This window comes from Vipera berus (genome assembly GCF_964194415.1).
Source record: "Vipera berus genome assembly, chromosome: 2".
In the NCBI taxonomy this organism is placed as follows: Eukaryota; Metazoa; Chordata; class Lepidosauria; order Squamata; family Viperidae; genus Vipera; species Vipera berus.
In genome coordinates this window covers 169,096,911-169,116,805 of record NC_138203.1, presented here as the reverse complement: position 1 = coordinate 169,116,805, position 19,895 = coordinate 169,096,911, and the positions used below count along the sequence as shown (strand labels likewise).

At 39.4% G+C, this 19,895-nt stretch overlaps 1 protein-coding gene across 1 annotated transcript; it reads left to right on the top strand.

Annotated features, from left to right (window-relative positions):
• Positions 1-11,338: 11,338 nt before the first annotated feature.
• On the top strand, positions 11,339-19,607 carry SUMO2 (small ubiquitin like modifier 2). Its single transcript, XM_081320404.1, has 4 exons — positions 11,339-11,594; positions 14,026-14,157; positions 16,481-16,552; positions 17,475-19,607. The coding sequence occupies exons 1-4, from the start codon at positions 11,574-11,576 to the stop codon at positions 17,535-17,537; spliced, it is 288 nt and encodes a 95-aa protein (XP_081176530.1). The 5' UTR covers positions 11,339-11,573; the 3' UTR covers positions 17,538-19,607.
• Positions 19,608-19,895: the final 288 nt, after the last annotated feature.

Here is a 19,895-nt window from a genome sequence, read left to right as displayed (position 1 = left end):
CCAAAGCTGAACTGACTGAGCGGCAAACAGTGGGGTGTTGATGCTGCACCATTGCGAGTGGGTTTCCCAAGTACATCACGATGGCTTATAACTGTCCTGTAGGTAGTAAGAACAGGACCCTCTCTAACGAGGGGGGAGGGGGGAGAAAGCAAATTGAAAGAATTCCTGACCGCAAAGCCTGCTATCTTCCTGATTGGTTTTGACTTTAGACAGCCTGTAAAGCTTATTAGGTAGTAATTGTTACATTTTATTTTATTTATTTATTTACTTATTTGATTTATATACCGCCCTTCTCCCGAAGGACTCAGGGCGGTGTACAGGGCAATAAAAATAAGAATACAGGATACAAGATTTAAAGTTAAATGATTGTGCCCAATGTAGTAAGTTAGTTAAAAACAATGTTAAAACCCCGAACCCATCAGACCAGGCCGGCTTGTTCGAATAGATAAATTATTCTTGCCATTTTTCCAAGGTATTCCAAGGTATTGCATGCAGAGTTTTTTGCGTTGCGCTAGTTCCGTTTACAGGAGAAACGAATGGGCTTTTTAATAATATAATATAACGTATGATAAAAATTGGCAAGATTTCCTGGTAGGTTTCCTGGAGAACGTCTTTGAATTGTGTTTCCTTCTGGTGTTTGAATGAAGAGTAGGGAATAGTCTCAGCTGGCTCAGGAAGGAAGATATCAAATTGCGAAATTATGTTAATAGAGTTTGTATGATAGACCTGTAAGTGCCCTGCTGACCAAGAATCTGGCTTATAGTTGGAGTGCTTGTATTTTAATCACTTCAGCTTTTGTTCAGATAGTGATTCTCTATGAAAAGTACATGATTGGGAAAGCTCAGGCAAATTGAAAGAGAAATCAGAAAAATGAGTGGATATAAATCTAATTTTTGTTAAAGATTTCACTGCATACCCTGGTTCATTATGAGCAACTTGGTTCATAATACTGTAATATTCCTTTCTGAGCAAACCTGAAATTATACTTAAGTGTTATTTTCTTCAAAAATTTAAGATATGGTTTGCTACAGACTTAATTAGGAGCAAACTTCATTATTTTATCTAACACCTCTGACTAAACATGCACAGGTTCATTTTGGATAGGCAGATTTTGCTCATTTTTGTCATTTTGTGGATCGTTTTATTTCAGAGAGAAATGTTCCTACACACAGTGGTAGGATTCAGCTGGTTTGCACTGATTCAGTAGAACTGGTAGCTAATTTTTTGTTGACTTGGGTGAACCAGCTGATGCCCTAGCCCTTTTTCGCAAGGCCCAGAATGGACCGCTGGAAGTGCATGAACGCCACTTCCAGAAGTCCGTTCTAAGCCAGGGAGGCCTCCCAGGCCCAGAACGGTTCACCGGAAGTGGCATCCACACAGAGAACTGGTTGTTCAGGTATTTGAATCCCACCACTGCCTACTACACAGTATCAATAATTCATGTCTAAAAATTAGCTCTGTTGAATGCAGTGAGACTCAGGTATACAGTAATAGAAGTTGAGCTGTAGCAGTTAACTTTAGTTTGCTGTAACTTTAACTTGTAACAGTTATGAATTTCACATTCTAAACCAGGCATGTCAAACTGCCGGCCCACGGGCTGGATGCATCATGCCACAAATGTGCCCACCCATTGCTGGCAATGGGGAAAAGGTCCCAATACATCGTGCAACGTTACGTGACATCATGACTTTGACATGCCTGTTCTAGACACAATATTTTTCAAATAGTGACATTTGGTTGAAATATATGTCTGACAGTGAGAAAATTATGATACATGTCTTTACCTTATGTGCATCTAAGGGTGAAAAGTAGTAAATATGTATACCACAAGTCAGTATGTGAAAATTGGGGGGTAATCCTTTGTTCAACATCATTGCTTCATGAAGATAATGGTGTCCAGGTATTGTAAGGATCTGGCTCAACTGGGTCTCCCAAGAAAGCAGAACTCATGAAACAGGCATTGTTTCAAAAGGAACTTTTACTGAGTTAGTGATAGCAGTAGGGTCTGAATAATTTGCACACAAATTTACGTCATAATGCCCATTCAGGATTCCTCCTCCCAGTGTCCAACTGTCTGGCTGAAATCCAGCCAATCCAAAAGTGCTAGGCTGTTTTGAGAAGTGGTTGATTTAGCACCCTTCTCAAGGTCTCTCTCACTTTCGTTTCTCAATAGTCCCAGGCTCCCTTGTTTGGAGATAAGGCAGATGTTTTCAGGCCACATTCCTTTCTCAGGAAGGGAGGGCGTTTCAAAGAAGACAGAGCACAGCAAAGCAAATACAGTACATTCCCCAATCAAGCAGACCCGGAATGGTAGACCCAGAAACAAACTACACAGGCAAAGAAATAATATGCAGGCAAATACATTAGAGGGGTCTGATAGCTATCTAGGAAGTCCAGATAAGTTTGGGTAGAAAACATGAAATATTATATCAGCCAAGTGAATGGGTTGCCATTTCCTCTGAGAGGAATTAGTTGTGGAAACGTTTTAGGGGCTCTATAATAATCCTGCAGATGAGCCTTAGCATGTCTTACTTCTTCTGAAAAGAGGTTATGTGGTCACAGAACATTATGGGGAGGGGTACACAACTTCAGTGGATGAATCAGTGCACAATAGTTATGCAAAGGCCAGATCTGGGGGAAAAACTAGAAGTGTGCATTATGATTTAAATAAATTTAAAAGTGTTTTAGTTTGTATTTTATAGAAGTCAGTGAAAACATAGCAACAGAACTCTTGTAACCCTTCTGAGTAGATTTATCCAGCTAGTTTTTCAAAAGTTTTTTTTTATATCTAAAGACATGAGTAGATTTATGGAAGGAAAGGATCAGAGTGCTTTGAAGATGTCTCCAGTTTGCTATTGGAAAAATCCTTAGAATCTTGTCTGTCGCTCCAAATTTTATGCAGATTTAGAAGTTTCAAATAATAAGTATGAGAAAATAAGAGCCAGTTTGGTATACTAGTGGTATTTCATTTCCTAAAAAGAATTCTTACTACAAACAGGGACCTAGACTACATAAGCTCTAAGGTCTCCCTCCAAGAAAAGGGTCTGTCAAGTGTCAAACCAGTTGAGCAACTTCTATCCTCTACATTTGTTAGGCAAATTGATGGTTAGAAAGTTGCTATGGGAACTAATTTTGCTGATTGAATTCAATTGACTTCCCAATGGGTCCCAAATATCTGAAGGGGGAGGTGCCTCCCTTATTTCCCAGCTGGGGATAATGTAATTAAGCTGTTGACCTTTGGGGAAAAATATATTTGGAATCGGAGATCATTCAAAATCATGCTATGACAAGGTTTGCTAAATTTGGTTGGCTAGGTTCATACATTCTGTTAATCCAAAGCCAGCAAACCACATCATACTTTTTAAAGTACAAATTAGACCTACACTCTGGAGATAGAGCTCCCTATGCTCAGCAGCAGGGATGGCCTTCTTAGCATTTGTAAGGGAAACCACTAACTTCCAAGGAAGTAGATTAAATTGCAGAGTTTTTTTAAAAAAAATATCAGAGAAGACCACTTCTGTTTTGGCAAGAAAACTGCATAAAAGTATCCATATAGTCACCATGAATTGGACTCCATTAAAAAAAGAGAAATACTTGAATCTGTACTGGAATATTTAAGCTGTGTATTTATTTATATACATGAATTATGTACATGAATTAAATATTATAAAATTCCTGGTAACTTCAAAAGTGGTTGATTACATCCACTTGATGAAAATGGAATGTGTACATAAAATACCTGTACATAAAAATAATACCGGTACATCACAAATAAAATACCTGTACAGGTTGTCCTCGACTTACAACCACAACTGAGCCCCAAATTTCTGTTGCTAAGCAAGACATTTGTTAAGTGAATTGTTGCATTTTACAACCTTCCTTGCCAGAGTTAAGTGAATTACTGCAGTTGTTAAGATGGTTGTTAAGTGAATTTGCCTTCCCCATTGATGGCTTGCTTCTCCACTGTAAGTAAGTAAGCTTAATTGGTTGAATACATGTGATGGCATACAAAACTTAAAGCATGTTTTGCAATACAGACTAGAATGGCTAGTTTTGTGTAAGACTGCATGTTAAGTCAAAATGAGGCTAACAAGTTACTTCAACAGTGTAGCAGCAGGACTGGCTTCTTGTTAAACAGATTCAATCTCCCAAACTCAAAAGATACTCAGTGGCTTATGTGCTTTTATTTTTCCCTTTTGCCATTTTTATTTTGGTTAACACGTTTCTTATGATCATTCTTTAGAAGTGCAGTGAAAATGGGCATGGAAGATTAAAACAGCAGCTGTTGGATGACAGCACAGCCTGCGTTGTTAAGATTGGTGACATTAAAGAGCACTGAGTCAAAAAACCAACACATTTTCTGGAAGCAGTTGTACATTCAGTACTGTACCATCCAGGGTGTTCGAGAACATTCAAGTATAAAAACTTAAATTGCCATTTTTTCTTTTGTGTATTTTTCCTATATTTTGTGTTATTCTGCCCTGAAATATATATTTATATATATTTATCCAATGTGTATATATTGTAACCTTCACAATCTTCCCAGTAAAACGTGCCATTCATTTCTAATTTTTATTAATGAAGTTCCAGGAAAATTCCTTACAAAACAATAACTAAACATCATTATTGACATCAGTAACTGATATCAATACATACTGCACAACTGGGAGATGTAAAGTAACTCATGTTAATTTTTTAGCTCCTGGTGTAGCTTAATTATGTAGGATTCACGTAGTGCTTTGATTAGCTCTGCAAACCCAGGAAATGGAGTAAACTATGGTTAAGTTAATCATAGGTAAATATGCAAACAAAATCATTATAAGGAAAAATGTTTAAAGCAAGTGCTGGATTTCTCCATAATATTATGCTGTAGTGTAAAAATTGTAATTACTATACTGTATAAAATTAGGGTAGGGACGTGGTGGCTCAGTGGGTTAGGACGCTGAGCTTGTCGATCAGAAGGTCGGCAGTTTGGCGGGTCGAATCCCGAGTGCCGCATAACAGAGTGAGTACCTGTTACTCGTCCCAGCTTCTGCCAACCTAGCAGTTTGAAAGCACGTAAAAATGCAAGTAGAAAAATAGGGACCACTACGGTGGGAAGGTAACAGCATTCCGTGCGCCTTTGGCGTCTAGTCATGCCGGCCACATGACCACGGAGACGTCCTCGGACAAGCACTGGCTCTTTGGCTTTGAAACGGAGATGAGTTGGAAACGACTAGTACGCATGTGCGGGGGAACCTTTACCTTTACCTTATAAAATTACATATAAATTGTAATTACGATACTGTAAAAATTGGATCACCAGCATTTTTTTCATCACAAAGATAAGGTAAAAAAAATCTAGCAGGTGTTTGTTTTTTGTTTTTTACTTGTTGGGGATTTGGTGTGCTACTTTTAAGGAGTCAAAAGTGTAATATAAGACACCTAATTCACTTTTAAAAATTGAAAACAATATATGAAATGGGTTCCCTACTGAGTTTCAGAGAGCAACACTTAAAGTACTACATAAAACCTATGTGGCCTTCTAGCTAACATGTGCATATTATAAGCTGCAAATACATTGTAAATATTATTTGGAAATGACGTGGTATATTGAAGGAGTTGCAAAGCAACTGAAGATAACTTCATCCTGCACTGTATTGATTTGGGCTGCTGCTGATATATGTAATATATAACTAAGTCCTTAACATAAAACCGCAAATGGGTGCTTAAATATTGTAATAATTAAATGTCTGATAAATGAGATTACAGTAGCCCTTCTTGATGATTATGAGAGTTTGTAGAGTGCTATTAACTGAAAACTAAATCAAATACTGCATTTTTATCTTTATTTGCCCTTATTTTCATTTGCGTGGTTAATTTTTAGCAAGTACAATTGTTACCATATAAAACATCCTTGCTAAACCACACACTAGCAAATCTAAAGTTTGAAAATCAGATGATGCAGTTCAAGTTCAGAGTATTTGATTTTAGAAAATTGTGCTAGGATGGTGAAATTAACCATGATTAAACACTGCTCAGGTGCAAGTTGGTTAAAGCCTCCTGAGAGGTGGCATGTGGTTGAGTCCAAGTGGTGGTTAATGCCTCTTTGCGGATTGGGGTAGTACCACCTGCTTTGATTGATTGATGTGCTGCCCTTCTGCTTTAAAGGAGACAATGGTACACCCCCTTGTCAAGAGTGCATCTTTGGACCCAAACATGGTAGATAACTCATCCAGTCTCCAATCTTCCCTTCCGGGGAAAGGTTGTTGAGAGGGTGGTTGGCATGCAGCTTCCGAGGGCCCTGGATAAAGCAAATTGTCAGGACCCTTCTTGGGGTTCAGGCCAGGTTATAGCACCAAGATGGCATTGGTCATGCTTCCTGATGGCCTTTGGAGGATCTGGAATGGGGGGTGGTACAACTGTTCTGAATTTCTCAGCAGCTTTTGATACCATCAATCATGGTATTCTGGACTGGAGTGCAAGGCACAGTTTTCTGGTGGTTCTCCTTTCTCTGTGGCTAATTCCAGATGGTGTTGGTGGCTGGTTGCATCCTAGGTCTCCACAGCTTGGGATGCCTCAGGATGTCTCTCTCCACTGAAATCAATGGGTGGGTCACCCGATTGCACCGGGTACAGAATCACCAGTATGCTGATGATACCCAGTTATACATCTCTACCCTGGGGCAGGCAAATGATGCTGTTGCGGGGCTGACCAAGTGCCTGGAAACTGTCAGGGTGTGGCTGGGGATGAACTAAACTATTCCAACATGGAAAAAAGGAGTAGCTTTGGGTTTTGGAGCCCTCCTAGTTCAAGTGACTTCTCATGTCTGACTCTGAGTAGGGTTGCATTTCCCTTGGTGAAGCTGGTATGCAACTTGGAGGTCCTTTTGGACTCAAGGCTCTGCTTGATGAGAGGTAGCAGCCATGGCCAGGGATCCTTTTGCCCAGATTCATCTTGTGAGTCAGTTGTGCCCTTGCTCATAGTCACTCAGATCTTAGTCACCCCCTGGTTGGATTACTGCAATGCGTTTTATATGAGGCTGCCCTTGAAGACGACTCAAAAGTGTACAACTGGTCCAGAAAGCAGTAGCAGACACAGTATTGGCTGCCCATGTTACACCTTTGTTGTGCGAGCTGCACTGGCTCCCAGTTTTCTTCTGGGTACAGTTCAAGTTGCTGGTTATTATCTTTAAAGAATACTTAGCATGGAACTTGATGATTTACAGGATTGTATTTCCCTAGAGCAGGGGTAGGCAACCTTGGCTCTTTTATGACTTGTGGACTTCGCCGGCTCAGGAATTCTGGGAGTTGAAGTCCACAAGTCATAAAAGAGCCAAGGTTGCCTACCCCTGCCCTAGAATATCCGCATGTCCCTCTAGATCAGATAGGGTGGGCATGCTCCAGGTCTTCTCCCTTGCCATCTAGTGGTACCTGGAAGTGTCCCTTTGCCATGGCTGTCCCTGCCTTCTATCTTGTGGAAGGGTGGAGGCCTGTCCAAGGTTCGACAGGCCCCTATCCTTTAGCCCAGGGCTTCTCAACCAGTGGTACAGGTACCACCTGTGGTACATTGGCACCTGGCAGGTGGTACGTGACCATCCTAGAAAAGTGGTAGCCGGGGAGGGGAATGAGCTGAACCGGTGGCAGCACTGCACAAGCCTGAGCGAGAGACAGTTGGAGCTTCAAGGCTGTCAGGGCTCAGTGGAAGCACCAGGCTCCAGCTGGAGCTTGGCACTGGTCCTGGCGCTTCTGCTGAGCTCAGAAGAAGCACCAATCAGCTGGAAAGCAGCACTGTGATTTACATTCAGATGCTTGGCAACTGATTCATATTTATGACGGTCACAGTATCCCAGGGTCATGTGAAGTGACCAAAACCTGCTGCAACCACCCAGCAGAGGAGGGAGGGAATAAAATCCAAACACCCTCTCCCTTCCTCCCCTGCCAATCCTCAACAGAAATGCTCACAATGAAAACCTTGGACAGGAGGAAGAGCGCCGCTGGGCAGGCAGGCAGGTGTCTTGCTCGACTGTGGCTTGGGGAGCACTTTTTCAGTGCCACTGTAACTTCGAACAGTCACTAAGCGAACTGTTGTAAGTCAAGGACTACCTGTACTTCATCACTTTTTTCCTTTTTTTTGCTTATCAAGTTTTTGACACCTTGCTAGGTGACTGGTGGTACTCAGATGTTGCCATATCCTAAAAGTGGTACAATGGGTGAAAAGGTTGAAAAGCCCTGCTTTAGCCTTTCAGAAGTCTCTGAAGATCTGGCTTTTTACTGAGGCTGTGGGAGTGTATGGGTAGAAAATAGGGAAGGAGGGTAGCTGTGCCTGCTGTAGGGCATCCAAAGGGGCATGATTACAGCGCAGGGTTTTTGTTTTATTGTTTTATTGTTTTCATGATTGATTGTTTTATTAGTTTTCTGGTTGTTGTAAGCTGCTCAAAGTGGCTTAAGAAAGGTAGCCATATAAAATTTTAAATAAATAAATGATCACAAGTAATTAGACTTCAACAGTTTTGCTAAAGTATATTGTGTAGCTACATTAAGAACTTGCTAATCTAATATCCTTATCATGGCCATTATTAATGAACAAAGTGCAGGTTCTGGTTTATGCTTTACTTGGCTATTATTTTTCCACATTTCTCAAGGATTCACTCAAACTCATATTTTTTGCAAACACTCAAAACTTCTCATTTTTTCTCCAAATTAATACTGCTGTATTGCCCACACTGTTGAGCAGTATTAGTGAAAAGTTACAATTACATATAATTAGTGTTAGGTTATGGTTTTACATTGTTGCTGCTGACAACGATTTTAAATAATTTCCTACTCAGCACATGTTCCCATTGTTCTACATATAATTTGCTCAGATTACAGGGTATTATGCTCTTGAACCTGATTTAACCAAGTGCCATCAACATTTAATTGTTCAGTTTTTACATGTGATTATGAAGCAATGAGATGCTGCCTGTTTGTTCAACATATGTATACAGGTAGTCCTTTACTACCCTACAATCTTTCATTTAGTGACTTTTCAAAGTTACAACAGCACTAAAAAAACTGACTTAAAACTGGTCCTCACACAATTGATGCAGCATCTCCAGTCATGTGATCAAAATTTGGGTGCTTGGCAACCAGCATGTATTTACAATGGTTGCAGCATCATGGGATCATGTGACTGACATTTGCAACCCTTCCCAGCTGGCCTTTGACAAGAGAAGTCAATGGGGAAGGCAGGCTTACTTAACAACTACATGATTCACTTAACTACCACAAAAAAATGTAAAATTGGACCTGACTCGCTTAATAACCATTTTGCTTAATAAGAGAAATTCTGGTCTCAGTTGTGGTTCTAAATCAAGAACTACCTTAGTAAGCTTGTGGTTTATATAATTTCCCGAATTTGCATGACATCCTGCAAATTTTCCATATATGCTGAGTTTGGCTAATGTGAAATTTAAACAATGGCCTCCCACAAGGCTCTGTTATGGCACCTACACTATTCAACTTCTAGGTAACAAAAAAGCTGGTGACAAGGGGATACAAATTTGGATTCGCTGAAGATTTGGCCATAACAGTACAAGAAAAACACGAGGTGGCTGACAGCCTCCTGTTCAAAGGTCTTAAAATCTGGGAAGATTCTTCATTGGCTGGAGGCTCATTCCTAGCACCAGCAAAACAGTACCTATGTGCTGCCACCTTAACAACAAACTAGCATATGAACCCCTGAAGGTCTACTTAAACAACTTATTCCTCTATAACTCCCATCCAAAGTATCTTGGAGTAGCATTGGACTGACTCTCTTGTAAGATACACCTAGGGAATAGGGCGGTAAAAATCAATACTAGGAACAATATACTACAGAAATTATGTGGAACTAAATGGGGAGCTTCAGCTGCCAGCCTCAGATCATCAGCACTAGGGTTGGTCTGCTCTGCAGCATAATACTGTGCCCCTGTATGCAGTGGTGGGATTCAAATATGTGAACAACCAGTTCTCTGTGTGGATGCCACTTCCGGAAGTCCATTCTGGGCCTGGGCAACAAAAAGTTAGCTACCGGTTCTGCCGAAGTGGTGCAAACTGCCTGAGTCCCACCACCAGGGCTTTTTTTCTCATAGAACGCTCAGAACGGAGTTCCGGCACCTTTTTTGGATGGAACCTTGTAGCGTAGGCAAGGCGGGTTGTATGACATGTGTGAGTTCCGGCACCTTTTTCTTTTACAAAAAAAGCACTGCCCACCACTGCCCGTATAGCTTAATGACTGCCACATTAGTAAGTTAGAAGCCAGACTCAACAACACCATGAAGACAAGTGGATGTATTAAAGCCACTTTGACTTGCTGGCTTCCAAACCTCCTGATTTTTTAACTGGAAGACTCAAATCCAGGAACTTACACAACATCTGTCAACAACTTTAACATCGATTCCCAATAGAAAGCCAAATAGATTGCTGAACACCCAGACATAGGAAGATATATAAATGACCCTACCAAAAAAGTGCCAGGCTTTTAACTACCAAGTCAGCCTACAAAAAAAGTGCCAGGCATTGAACTACCAAGTCAGCTATGGAGAATCCTGTTAGGATTCATACCTCACACAAAGTCTGCCAGGACTCATTTTATAAATGGGGCTTAGTATCCTATCTTCAATGTGACTGTGGAATCCAACATCAAACTGTAGATCACATTGTGACTGGTTGTAAACGGAGGACATATACCAGTCCAGCATCTTATTTTTTCCAAACAAATGGTGTTGCACTTCAATGGTTAGATGGCCTAGTTATTTGAACATAGATCTTTTAAACTTATTTGTGTTTTACTAATCTAGGTGAAATGTTTATATTGCTAGTCCATTTACGATATGCCATATGCTAAATAATATTATGTATCTTTGTAGCATAAGTTAAATAGTATGACTTGTCAAGTTTACCATTCATATAGGGCGTTATAATGGGACATAAATCAGTGCAACAAAATCACAGTCAGAAACCATGCCTTATGTTACTTGGGAGAGTCAGTAGTTAACTTTTGTGGTTTCAAATAGGGGACATAAAACGGAGACAGTAAGAATAAGTAAACTTAGTTCATTAGCCAATTAACGCCAATTAAAAGGCAAACACATTTTCTGTAACCTGTAATTTACAAGTAACACAAAGTTATTTAGAAGACCATAAAGGGTGATTTCTCCAACCTCACAGGCCCGGCGGCCATTTTGAAAAGACAATGCCCTCTTCGCGAGCAAGAGTAAAGCTCCCTGCGCCCGGCAGGGTGCGCGCACGTTAAACAGGGGCGCGGACGATGCCCCTGGGTACGCGCACGCACTCATGCTTTATCCTCGCTCCGCCATTCTCTTCTGAGTTATGTAACGGAGCTGCGCGCTCTCGTAAGCCGAAGCCCAATGGGGAAGCGGCTCAAGGGGGAGGGGAAAGCAGAGCGTGCGCGCTCTCGCAAGCCAAGGCGCGGCCCCGCGGCATTGCGTGCGCGTTCATTCGCCCCCTCCCCCAGTCTTTCTGTCTCGGCCGTTGCGGTCGCTTTTTCATCTTTCCGTCTCCCCACTTGCTCTGAGGTGCTTGGAGCGGAGCGGACCCCGCCGACTCGCTATGGCTGACGAGAAGCCCAAGGTGAGCGAGCGAAGGAGAGAAGGGCTGCGGGCCGACACTGGGGAGGGAGGAGGAGGAGGAGGAGGAGGAGGAGAAGGAGGAAAAGAGCGCAGCGCAGGCTCTGCCGCGCCGGGTCTTGCGCGCCATTTTCCCTCCCCTCCCCCCTCCCCCCTCTCGGTCTGGGCTCTTTCCGGAGGGCGGGGGAGGAATAAGGGTGCTCTTTCGAGAAAATAAGGCTTCTCCTTCCCCCCCTTGTGGGAATCGGGAGCGTTCTCGACTTTGCGAAAGCAGCGAGGCTGCTTCGACTTTCCTCCCACGCCTTCCTTTAGAAAGAAAAAAGATAGGCGCTAGTCCCTCTTGTGCCGGGTGCCGTCCAGCGGCTTATTTGACTGGGAACGGGTAGGCCTCTTTGTGTTGGCTGCTTTCGCAGCCGCTCTACGCGCTTCGTGAGTCGTCCAGTAGCAGGTAATCCCTCCCCCCTCCTTTTATGCCAGCGATAACCGATGGATCGGCCTTTCCTCCTCCTCCTCCTCCTCCGGCTCATTTTAAATACGACTTTGGAGGCGCCAAAATTTTTCGATGGGTTTCAGAGACCTTCTCTGGTACTCTCGCGGAAGGTCTGGGAAGAAAGCGGCTCTCTCGCCGAAGGAGGTGGAATCGAGAGACGGCTTTTCGAAACTGAAAGAAGGATTTATGAGGTTTGCTTTGTTGCCTCGCACCGTAGGGAGGCGAGCTCGGTGCGGCGGAGTGGTGCATGTTTTTCTAGGTAGGAGATGGAGAAGTGCTCCGCCGTGGGAGCGAGTGTTGTTTCTGAAGAGAAGTAGTGGCAAGATTTAGGTATATTGTGGGGGAAGATTTAGGTATATTGGAGGAAAGCGATCGGATTTCACGATGTAGCGTTCTGCCTGCTGTGAAGTGAGACATAAAGCAGGGTCACAGCCATCAGTCTACAGAGGCACCGGATGTTTCTTGAAGTTCTCTGCACGTTCTTGTCTTAAGACAGGGGTCTTCAAACTTGGCCCTTTTATGACTTGTGGACTTCAACTCCCAGAATTCCTCAGCCAGCAAAGCTGGCTGAGGAATTCTGGGAGTTGAAGTCCACAAGTCATAAAAGGGCCAAGTTTGAAGACCCCTGTCTTAAGAGAAGGATTATACTTAACGTTAAACTGTACCTTTTAAACTGAAATGACACCGTATCTTTCCCGTGGGGTACCACTGCGGTTTGCTAGAAAAGATTTTTTTTTAAGAAAGGAGCGTAAAAACATCTTTGTAGAAAGATTATTTGCAAATTTCTTTATGCTAGTCCGATTATTTGGTATTGTTTTCGTGGTGCATTGTCTAATGAAGCTTCAGAGTTTAAGAACCACGTAGAAAGTGTTCGTGCCTTATTGGAATGTTAACTTATTCTCAGTCTTAAGTCTTATCAGAATAATATATTAATTAGGCTTATTTTAAGAGGTAGTAATATAAAGCATTTGGTTAAAAACAAAGATTGAGCTAGTTTTATGTGCTTCCCTTGTTAGAGGGCATAAAATTCATGGGCTGTGTTTGAGAATTGTGTACATTAAATATATTAGAATAACAATACTCGTCTTAATAAAAAAATGATATTGACAACCAGTGTGCTAAAGTTAAAATCCAATGAATAGTTATAGGTTTCCAAGAAATACTACATTGATCATTTAATTCTTTAAAGCTCTATGTTGCTATCTTTAAAAATTCCTTTTCAAAATGTCCCAAAGGTGTTTTTTCCAATAGTCAATTGGACTCTCTTTTTTTTTAAAATCCCATTTATATCCCGCCCTTCTCCGAAGACTCAGGGCGGCTTACAATCTAAAGCACAAATCAATGTGCTTGTTTTTTTCTTTGAAAACGTTTCACTTCTCATCCAAAAAATTTCTTCAGTTCTAACTCAGAAAAAAACCAAGAAAGTCCAGTTGCCTTTTGGAAAAAGCACCTTTGGGACAACCATGACCTGGATGATTGAGAATTGTTATAGACATTCCCCTTAAAAGGGGAAATAACTCATTGTAATACATTAGCAATGTCACTTTGGTTTCCAAAATAGCCCTATGCATGTCCACCATTATTGATTTGTTTTATGAGTTCAGTGGAATTTATTCCCATATAAGTGTGTGTGACTGTAATGAATCTTGTTAATTTAGTACTGCTGTGTATCCACAGTAGTATGTTAATCAAATTAACTCATTGTTTGAAACATAAAGCATGGGATTTATTGCAATTATCTGACAACAAAGGCTTTTGTTGTTCAGGTAATACTTTACTGAATCTTGTTTACAAGTTGATAACTAGCTAATTTTTTTTCTGAAATTGAGACTTATAACGGCTAGTCCTTCAATAATCCTACTACTACAGGATGTAATATGAATATTGATGACATTTACTAGGTGGAGTAAATTTTAATATTTTGTCTCTTTCCCCCCCTTTACAGGAAGGAGTGAAGACTGAAAATAATGATCATATTAATCTGAAGGTTGCAGGGCAAGATGGATCTGTGGTGCAATTTAAGATTAAAAGGCATACACCACTTAGCAAACTAATGAAAGCTTATTGTGAACGACAGGTGAGAAGCCATATGAAACATTTTGAACCATTTTAAAATGTATTTGTAGGATATTAAATCCCTGTAATTACAATGAATATTGAGTTTAGCATTGTATTAAAACACATCTGGTTATCTTGTTATTTAAGATAAAATGGCAAAACAATCTTGTTATCTTGGTTCAGTGTAGAGGAATAATTTATTAAAGATACCTTATATGAGTTGACTATCTGGATGCCCACCAGATAGTAATAGAATTTCTTCCAAGTCTTTTGCTTTCCCATATACAATAGTATGTAACTAACCAACGATGGAAAAGAACTTACAGTGCAGGTTTTCTCAGTGGTATGATTCTTTTATATAATTATTGGATAAAAGAAAATATGATTATGGATCCACTGTAATTGGTACCTTAAACATAATCTGGAAAAACATAGCACCTCTTCCATGTTTCCAGGAGTTACCAGGATTTGAGTTTCACTTGAGAAAAACATTACCTTTTTAATCATGTTATAAAGAAATGTCATAGAATCATGAGGTATCAAGAAACATGGGACCATTTATTATAACTCTTTTGAAGACTTTCTTTATTTGAGCATTCCTAAACATAATTCCTAAACAGTGGGGTTCACATATAGCTTTTTGGTAGAACAGGACTGAGGATCCTTGATGTTGCTAAACTGCAATTCCAACATATTTACCTTGATGAATAAGATTGCTTGTTATTTAATTGGCAGATCCCTGGCTCCTGCATTAGGGAAAGATATTTATTAGGAATATAGTCTATTGGGACCAAGTACTTGCATAAAAGGGACGCGGTGGCTCAGTGGGTTAGGACGCTGAGCTTGTTGATCAGAAGGTCGGCAGTTTGGCAGGTCGAATCCCGAGTGCCGCGCAGCAGAGTGAGCGCCTGTTACTTGTCCCAGCTTCTGCCAACCTAGCAGTTCGAAAGCACGTAAAAATGCAAGTAGAAAAATAGGGACCACTCCGGTGGGAAGGTAACAGCATTCTGTGCGCCTTTGGCGTCTAGTCATGCCAGCCACATGACCACGGAGACGTCCTTGGACAAGCACTGGCTTTTCGGCTTTGAAACGGAGATGAGCACCGGCCCCTAGAGTCGGAAACGACTAGCACGCATGTGCGGGGGAACCTTTACCTTTACCTTTACTTGCATAAAGCAGCTTAGTATAAAGAAAGTCTCGACTGAACAATTCATCTGTTAGCATGAAAGTTGGTAAAAGATTCCCCTCTCCCCCAATTCTTAATTTGGGAGGATAGATGATACAGATCTGTATTTTGCTAGGCTTTGTGCTGTAAGAATTAATTTCATACCAGGATGGTTGGAAAAGAAGCTGCCACAGAGTTTTTGCTGCTGTAGACTAACCTGCTTGTCCTACAAGATAGTTACTGAATATAAGTGCACTTTGGCTGAGCTGCAGTGTAATGCTTGCATGAAATTTACCTTTGTATTTTTCAGTTATCAGAAATTATTTAAAATCAGATTATCCAGAGATTATGGAATACTAAATAATATTGCAAAAACTAATGGATCTCAATTTAGTAGACATTGTAATTAATGGACAAAATCTACTGAGAGGGATTTATTGTGCTAGGATATTGGTAGCAACTCTGCAGGAAGCTGGGAAGATGTGATGAGGGGCAATAGGTTATGCTGCACATACCAGCCTTGCTTAAGAGTCTTGCTTTATTCACTGTTAGGGTTAGGGCAAGCCCATAACGGGCATACAACCTTATTGGTCTTTCCCCTTCCCATTCATAGATTAAATATGAAATTTATTATAATTGGATTGATACATTTATACATTATACATTCCACTAAGCCTTCATTTATTTCATTCATGGGTTATTACAGTAGTTGGTTTCCCATAACATAGCTTGTTGTGTGTAAAGTATGTCCGTAAACATTCTTTAATATTTACAAAATTTAAAACAAAAGGTCACCTGTATTTAAATAATGTGAACTTGTTATACAGAATATTGTACAAAAATGTTTGTTTGTTTGAGAGGAAAGTCATTTTCACCTTATAAATACAGTACTATTAAAGTGTAGTGCTACACCTATTCAGCAGTTTTCTTAGTTTAGGACAGGTTTTTTGCTGATTATAAACTCTAATAACGTGGTTGCTATCCCTCCTGAAAGTTGGTCCTGAACTGCTTTAATCTTGGGACTCAATTGATTCTAGGGTCACTATTAAACACTAATGCTGAATAAACTGTACATCTAAAAATTTTTAATAATTTATAAGAAGCAGTATGCACTTAGAAGAATTCTGGTTGTTTGCTATTTCAACTGCATATTTTTCTTATTTTTGAATTTATGTAGGGTTTGTCAATGAGGCAAATCAGATTCCGGTTTGATGGGCAGCCAATCAATGAAACAGATACACCTGCACAGGTAAAAAAAAAGGGTCATCAAAATACTTGTTGGTGTGAAAAAGTAAAATTTGGTTAGAAGTATAAATTCCGAGAAATCTTTTAAAAGTAATCCTTACATATTTCTTTGTACCTAAACATTGCTTATATATGAAAGATATTGTAAATGCATGTAAAATATTTGTACCACTAAAGACTTGCTGTAACAGTTAAAAAACAGCAATATTGCAGTGTCTTTAAAAACAGTTTGAACACTCAGCTTTCCTCTTGCAACATGGCTTTCAGGTTGGGAATAGGATATTATTTCTTCCTATTAATAGCTGAAGATCCCAATTAGTTTAAGCCTAAAAAGTAATAATATTTTTTGTAATATCTACCAAGTGAAGTACTAAAATTAATTCTGAATAATAAAAAAATCTATTTGTATCTAAAAACGCTTTTATTCAAAGAAAGAAGCCTGGTTTGAATGCTGTCAGTTCCTCTGCCCTGTTTATAGTAGAGGTATTATTTTTGGCTATTCCAAAGAGGCTTTTAACTGAAAGAAACAGCTTTGGAGGTTTACAAGGGCTTCAGTTAGAGTAAGATTCAAGAAAGCCCCACTGGCTGTATAGAGATCTTACACTTGTGCTTTCTTGAATTCAGGCTACTAAGGGACAAGCTGAACAAAACCTTATTGCATAATAAAGTGTCTCTTTCCAAATAGAGTTGAATGGGGTGTGTGTATGAAAATGAGCAGAAGAAAATGGAGTATTAGATTTGCATTACTTAGCAATCCAATTACAAGCTGATCTCTAGTTATCCTTTTTTTGTTTCTATACTCTTAGGAGTGTATGAAAAACTAAAGAAAACTTGTCACACTTATGTCGCTTACTTGACTTGTCATGTAATGACATGATTATATCATTTGTCATACTTTGAACTGACTTATATTTTTTTCAATACAGTTGGAAATGGAGGATGAAGATACAATTGATGTGTTCCAGCAGCAAACAGGAGGCATGTACTAAAAGAAAGAACCAAACTTCCTTTCCCACAGGCAACATATTCACAGTTAGAAAAAAAGAGACCTGATTCAGCCACATCTTGACTACTGCAGTATAGCTTTTTCTCTTCTTTGATTTCTTTTCTTATTCCTTCTATTGTACATAAAGTAACTGGTGTATGTGCACAGACATGCATATTTTTTTTAACTAAATAGCCAATTGTATGTTTTGATCAACATCATATGGAGAAAGGGTGATAAAAACAAACCGGTCTGTGAAAACATCCCATTTCTCCACTAGTGGCATGCTCCTCTAACTTTTATCTTTATATTCCAGTAAGTTATTTTTGCTCTCATTGTTGGAAAAAACAAAAAACCTTACATACTTTGTTTGATTGGACAATTTCATTGTTTTTCTTTTATCGTTGTACAACCAAGGACAATTTTATAACTTTTTTGTACGTAGCTGTTACATGTAGAGCAATCTGTCTAAGTAGGGGTAAATTACTCTAAAACAAAAGTTTGATCTTGGATAGTTTTCCCTTCCGTCTTGTTGTTTAAATAAACTTCTTGTTTAAAATAAAACAGCTTATTTTTCTGTGCTGCAATCATGCTTAGCCTAGAACCAATCACCTGGTAAAAAGAGATAGAAACTTTCTTGCTGTTTCTTTCATCAGATTTTAATTTTAGTTTTTATATTTCTGCTGATAGTCCAGACAAGTTTTAAATTGTAAGCAGGGAGGCTGATTGGATGTGAAGGGCACAGTAAATATCATTTCTTGCAGTAAAATATCTTGGCAAGAAATGAGGGTTCTAATGTAAGTTGCTAGATTGAAATGCTATGATTCCTTTTTAGTGGAAATGTTCCTTTGTAAATGTAAAATTGGGCAGTTATTTGGGAAGACAAGATGAAACTATGCCCAATGCAGATTCTCCTGCTCATGTATAGATACATGTGATTAGCTGATACATATCACTTTTAAAGACCGAAGAAGAGTTCAAATGGAAACCCTATTCCTGCTTGTTTTAATATTTGGAGATGAGAGAAGCATAAGGTACTGAGCTTGTAGATGGAGCTAATAATCTTAAGGGACTAAAGGGAAATAGTATGAGAGAAATATTTGATGTAACTCTTCTACAGTTTTCAAACTAGCAATGTAGAACTGTAAAATCAATATTTCTATATCTTACCTAGTTTGGCACATCAAATATCTCAGATGTAATATAAAGTAATGTGGAAAACATACTATTTGTTACAGTAGAGGAACTTGCTTAACTACTGGTGAAGTAAAAGTGCTATATTAACAAGATAAAAAGATACATTTGAAAATTCTCAGTTCTTGGCTGTCTTATGCATTATATTTTTAATTAAGTGTATAGCATTACCTCATCTATTGGGATGTGTCTTTTTAATACCTAAATTGGAGTATTGTTTTTGTCAAGCTTAGAATTAGTAATGTAGGTCCAGTACTGGTCTAGAATGCTAGCGGTAATGTGAAAGGCCCATTCATTTTATGTTAATATTTGAGAATTCGATAGTTGCCAGAAGTCCCTTATGGTACAGCTCTGCTGCACTTTATGGTTAAATTGCTTTGTTCCTTTTGGTTTGGAGGTAATTCCATAAATTCATTGCCAGGGTGGCAGAGATGAGACATGCCATTTAGCCAGTAGTTTGGAGCAATCTTCTGTCAGATGTTGATAGTTAGACATCAGGTGATATGTGTCCTGCTTCTATTATAATTTTAAACAGAAGAATTTGTCGGGCTAGCTACATAATGCCATGATTGTATTTGGAACACATAATCTACAAAAGAAATTTTTTACGACCCTTCCCCATAATGTATGGATTATTAATGCTCTCTAACATACATCAATTGTTAACTTCTGTAACACAATTTCAGAATTTGACGGGATAGTTTAATCTTACCAATTTTCTAAATTTTCCTGGTGGGACCTAGAAATTCATTCAGTATATTTTAAAAATACCTCAGTCTTAAGGAGTTTACTGAATTGCTTCAAATAAGAGGCGATGGCTACATTATGAAATTATGTACTTTCCTTGTTGCAATATAATAATAAAATAATATTTTTGTTCCAAAAATGGTGCTGCATATCCTACTCTGCGTGTGTGCAGTCCAGGTTTTCAGAACTTGGAAGCAAATACATACTGCTTAGAATCTTAGGTATCTGTTCTACAAAGTTTCAGAAATATATTAGTTTGTGCCACATAACTTCAAAGTAAAGTACTTGCTGAATAATGGATCAACTGACTTATATTGTTTATAATTTGCAACTGAGCACCTGCACTGCTGAGTTTTGAGTTCTCTTGAGCACAGAAGGAAAATAATAAATTATAACATGGGGTTTGTATGTTGCAAAAATA

Coding starts and splice junctions, on each gene's coding strand:
- SUMO2 (XM_081320404.1), top strand. CDS start 11,574: ATGGCTGACGAGAAGCCCAAG. Junction 11,595..14,025: donor TGGCTGACGAGAAGCCCAAG/GTGAGCGAGCGA, acceptor CCCCCTTTACAG/GAAGGAGTGAAGACTGAAAA. Junction 14,158..16,480: donor AAGCTTATTGTGAACGACAG/GTGAGAAGCCAT, acceptor GAATTTATGTAG/GGTTTGTCAATGAGGCAAAT.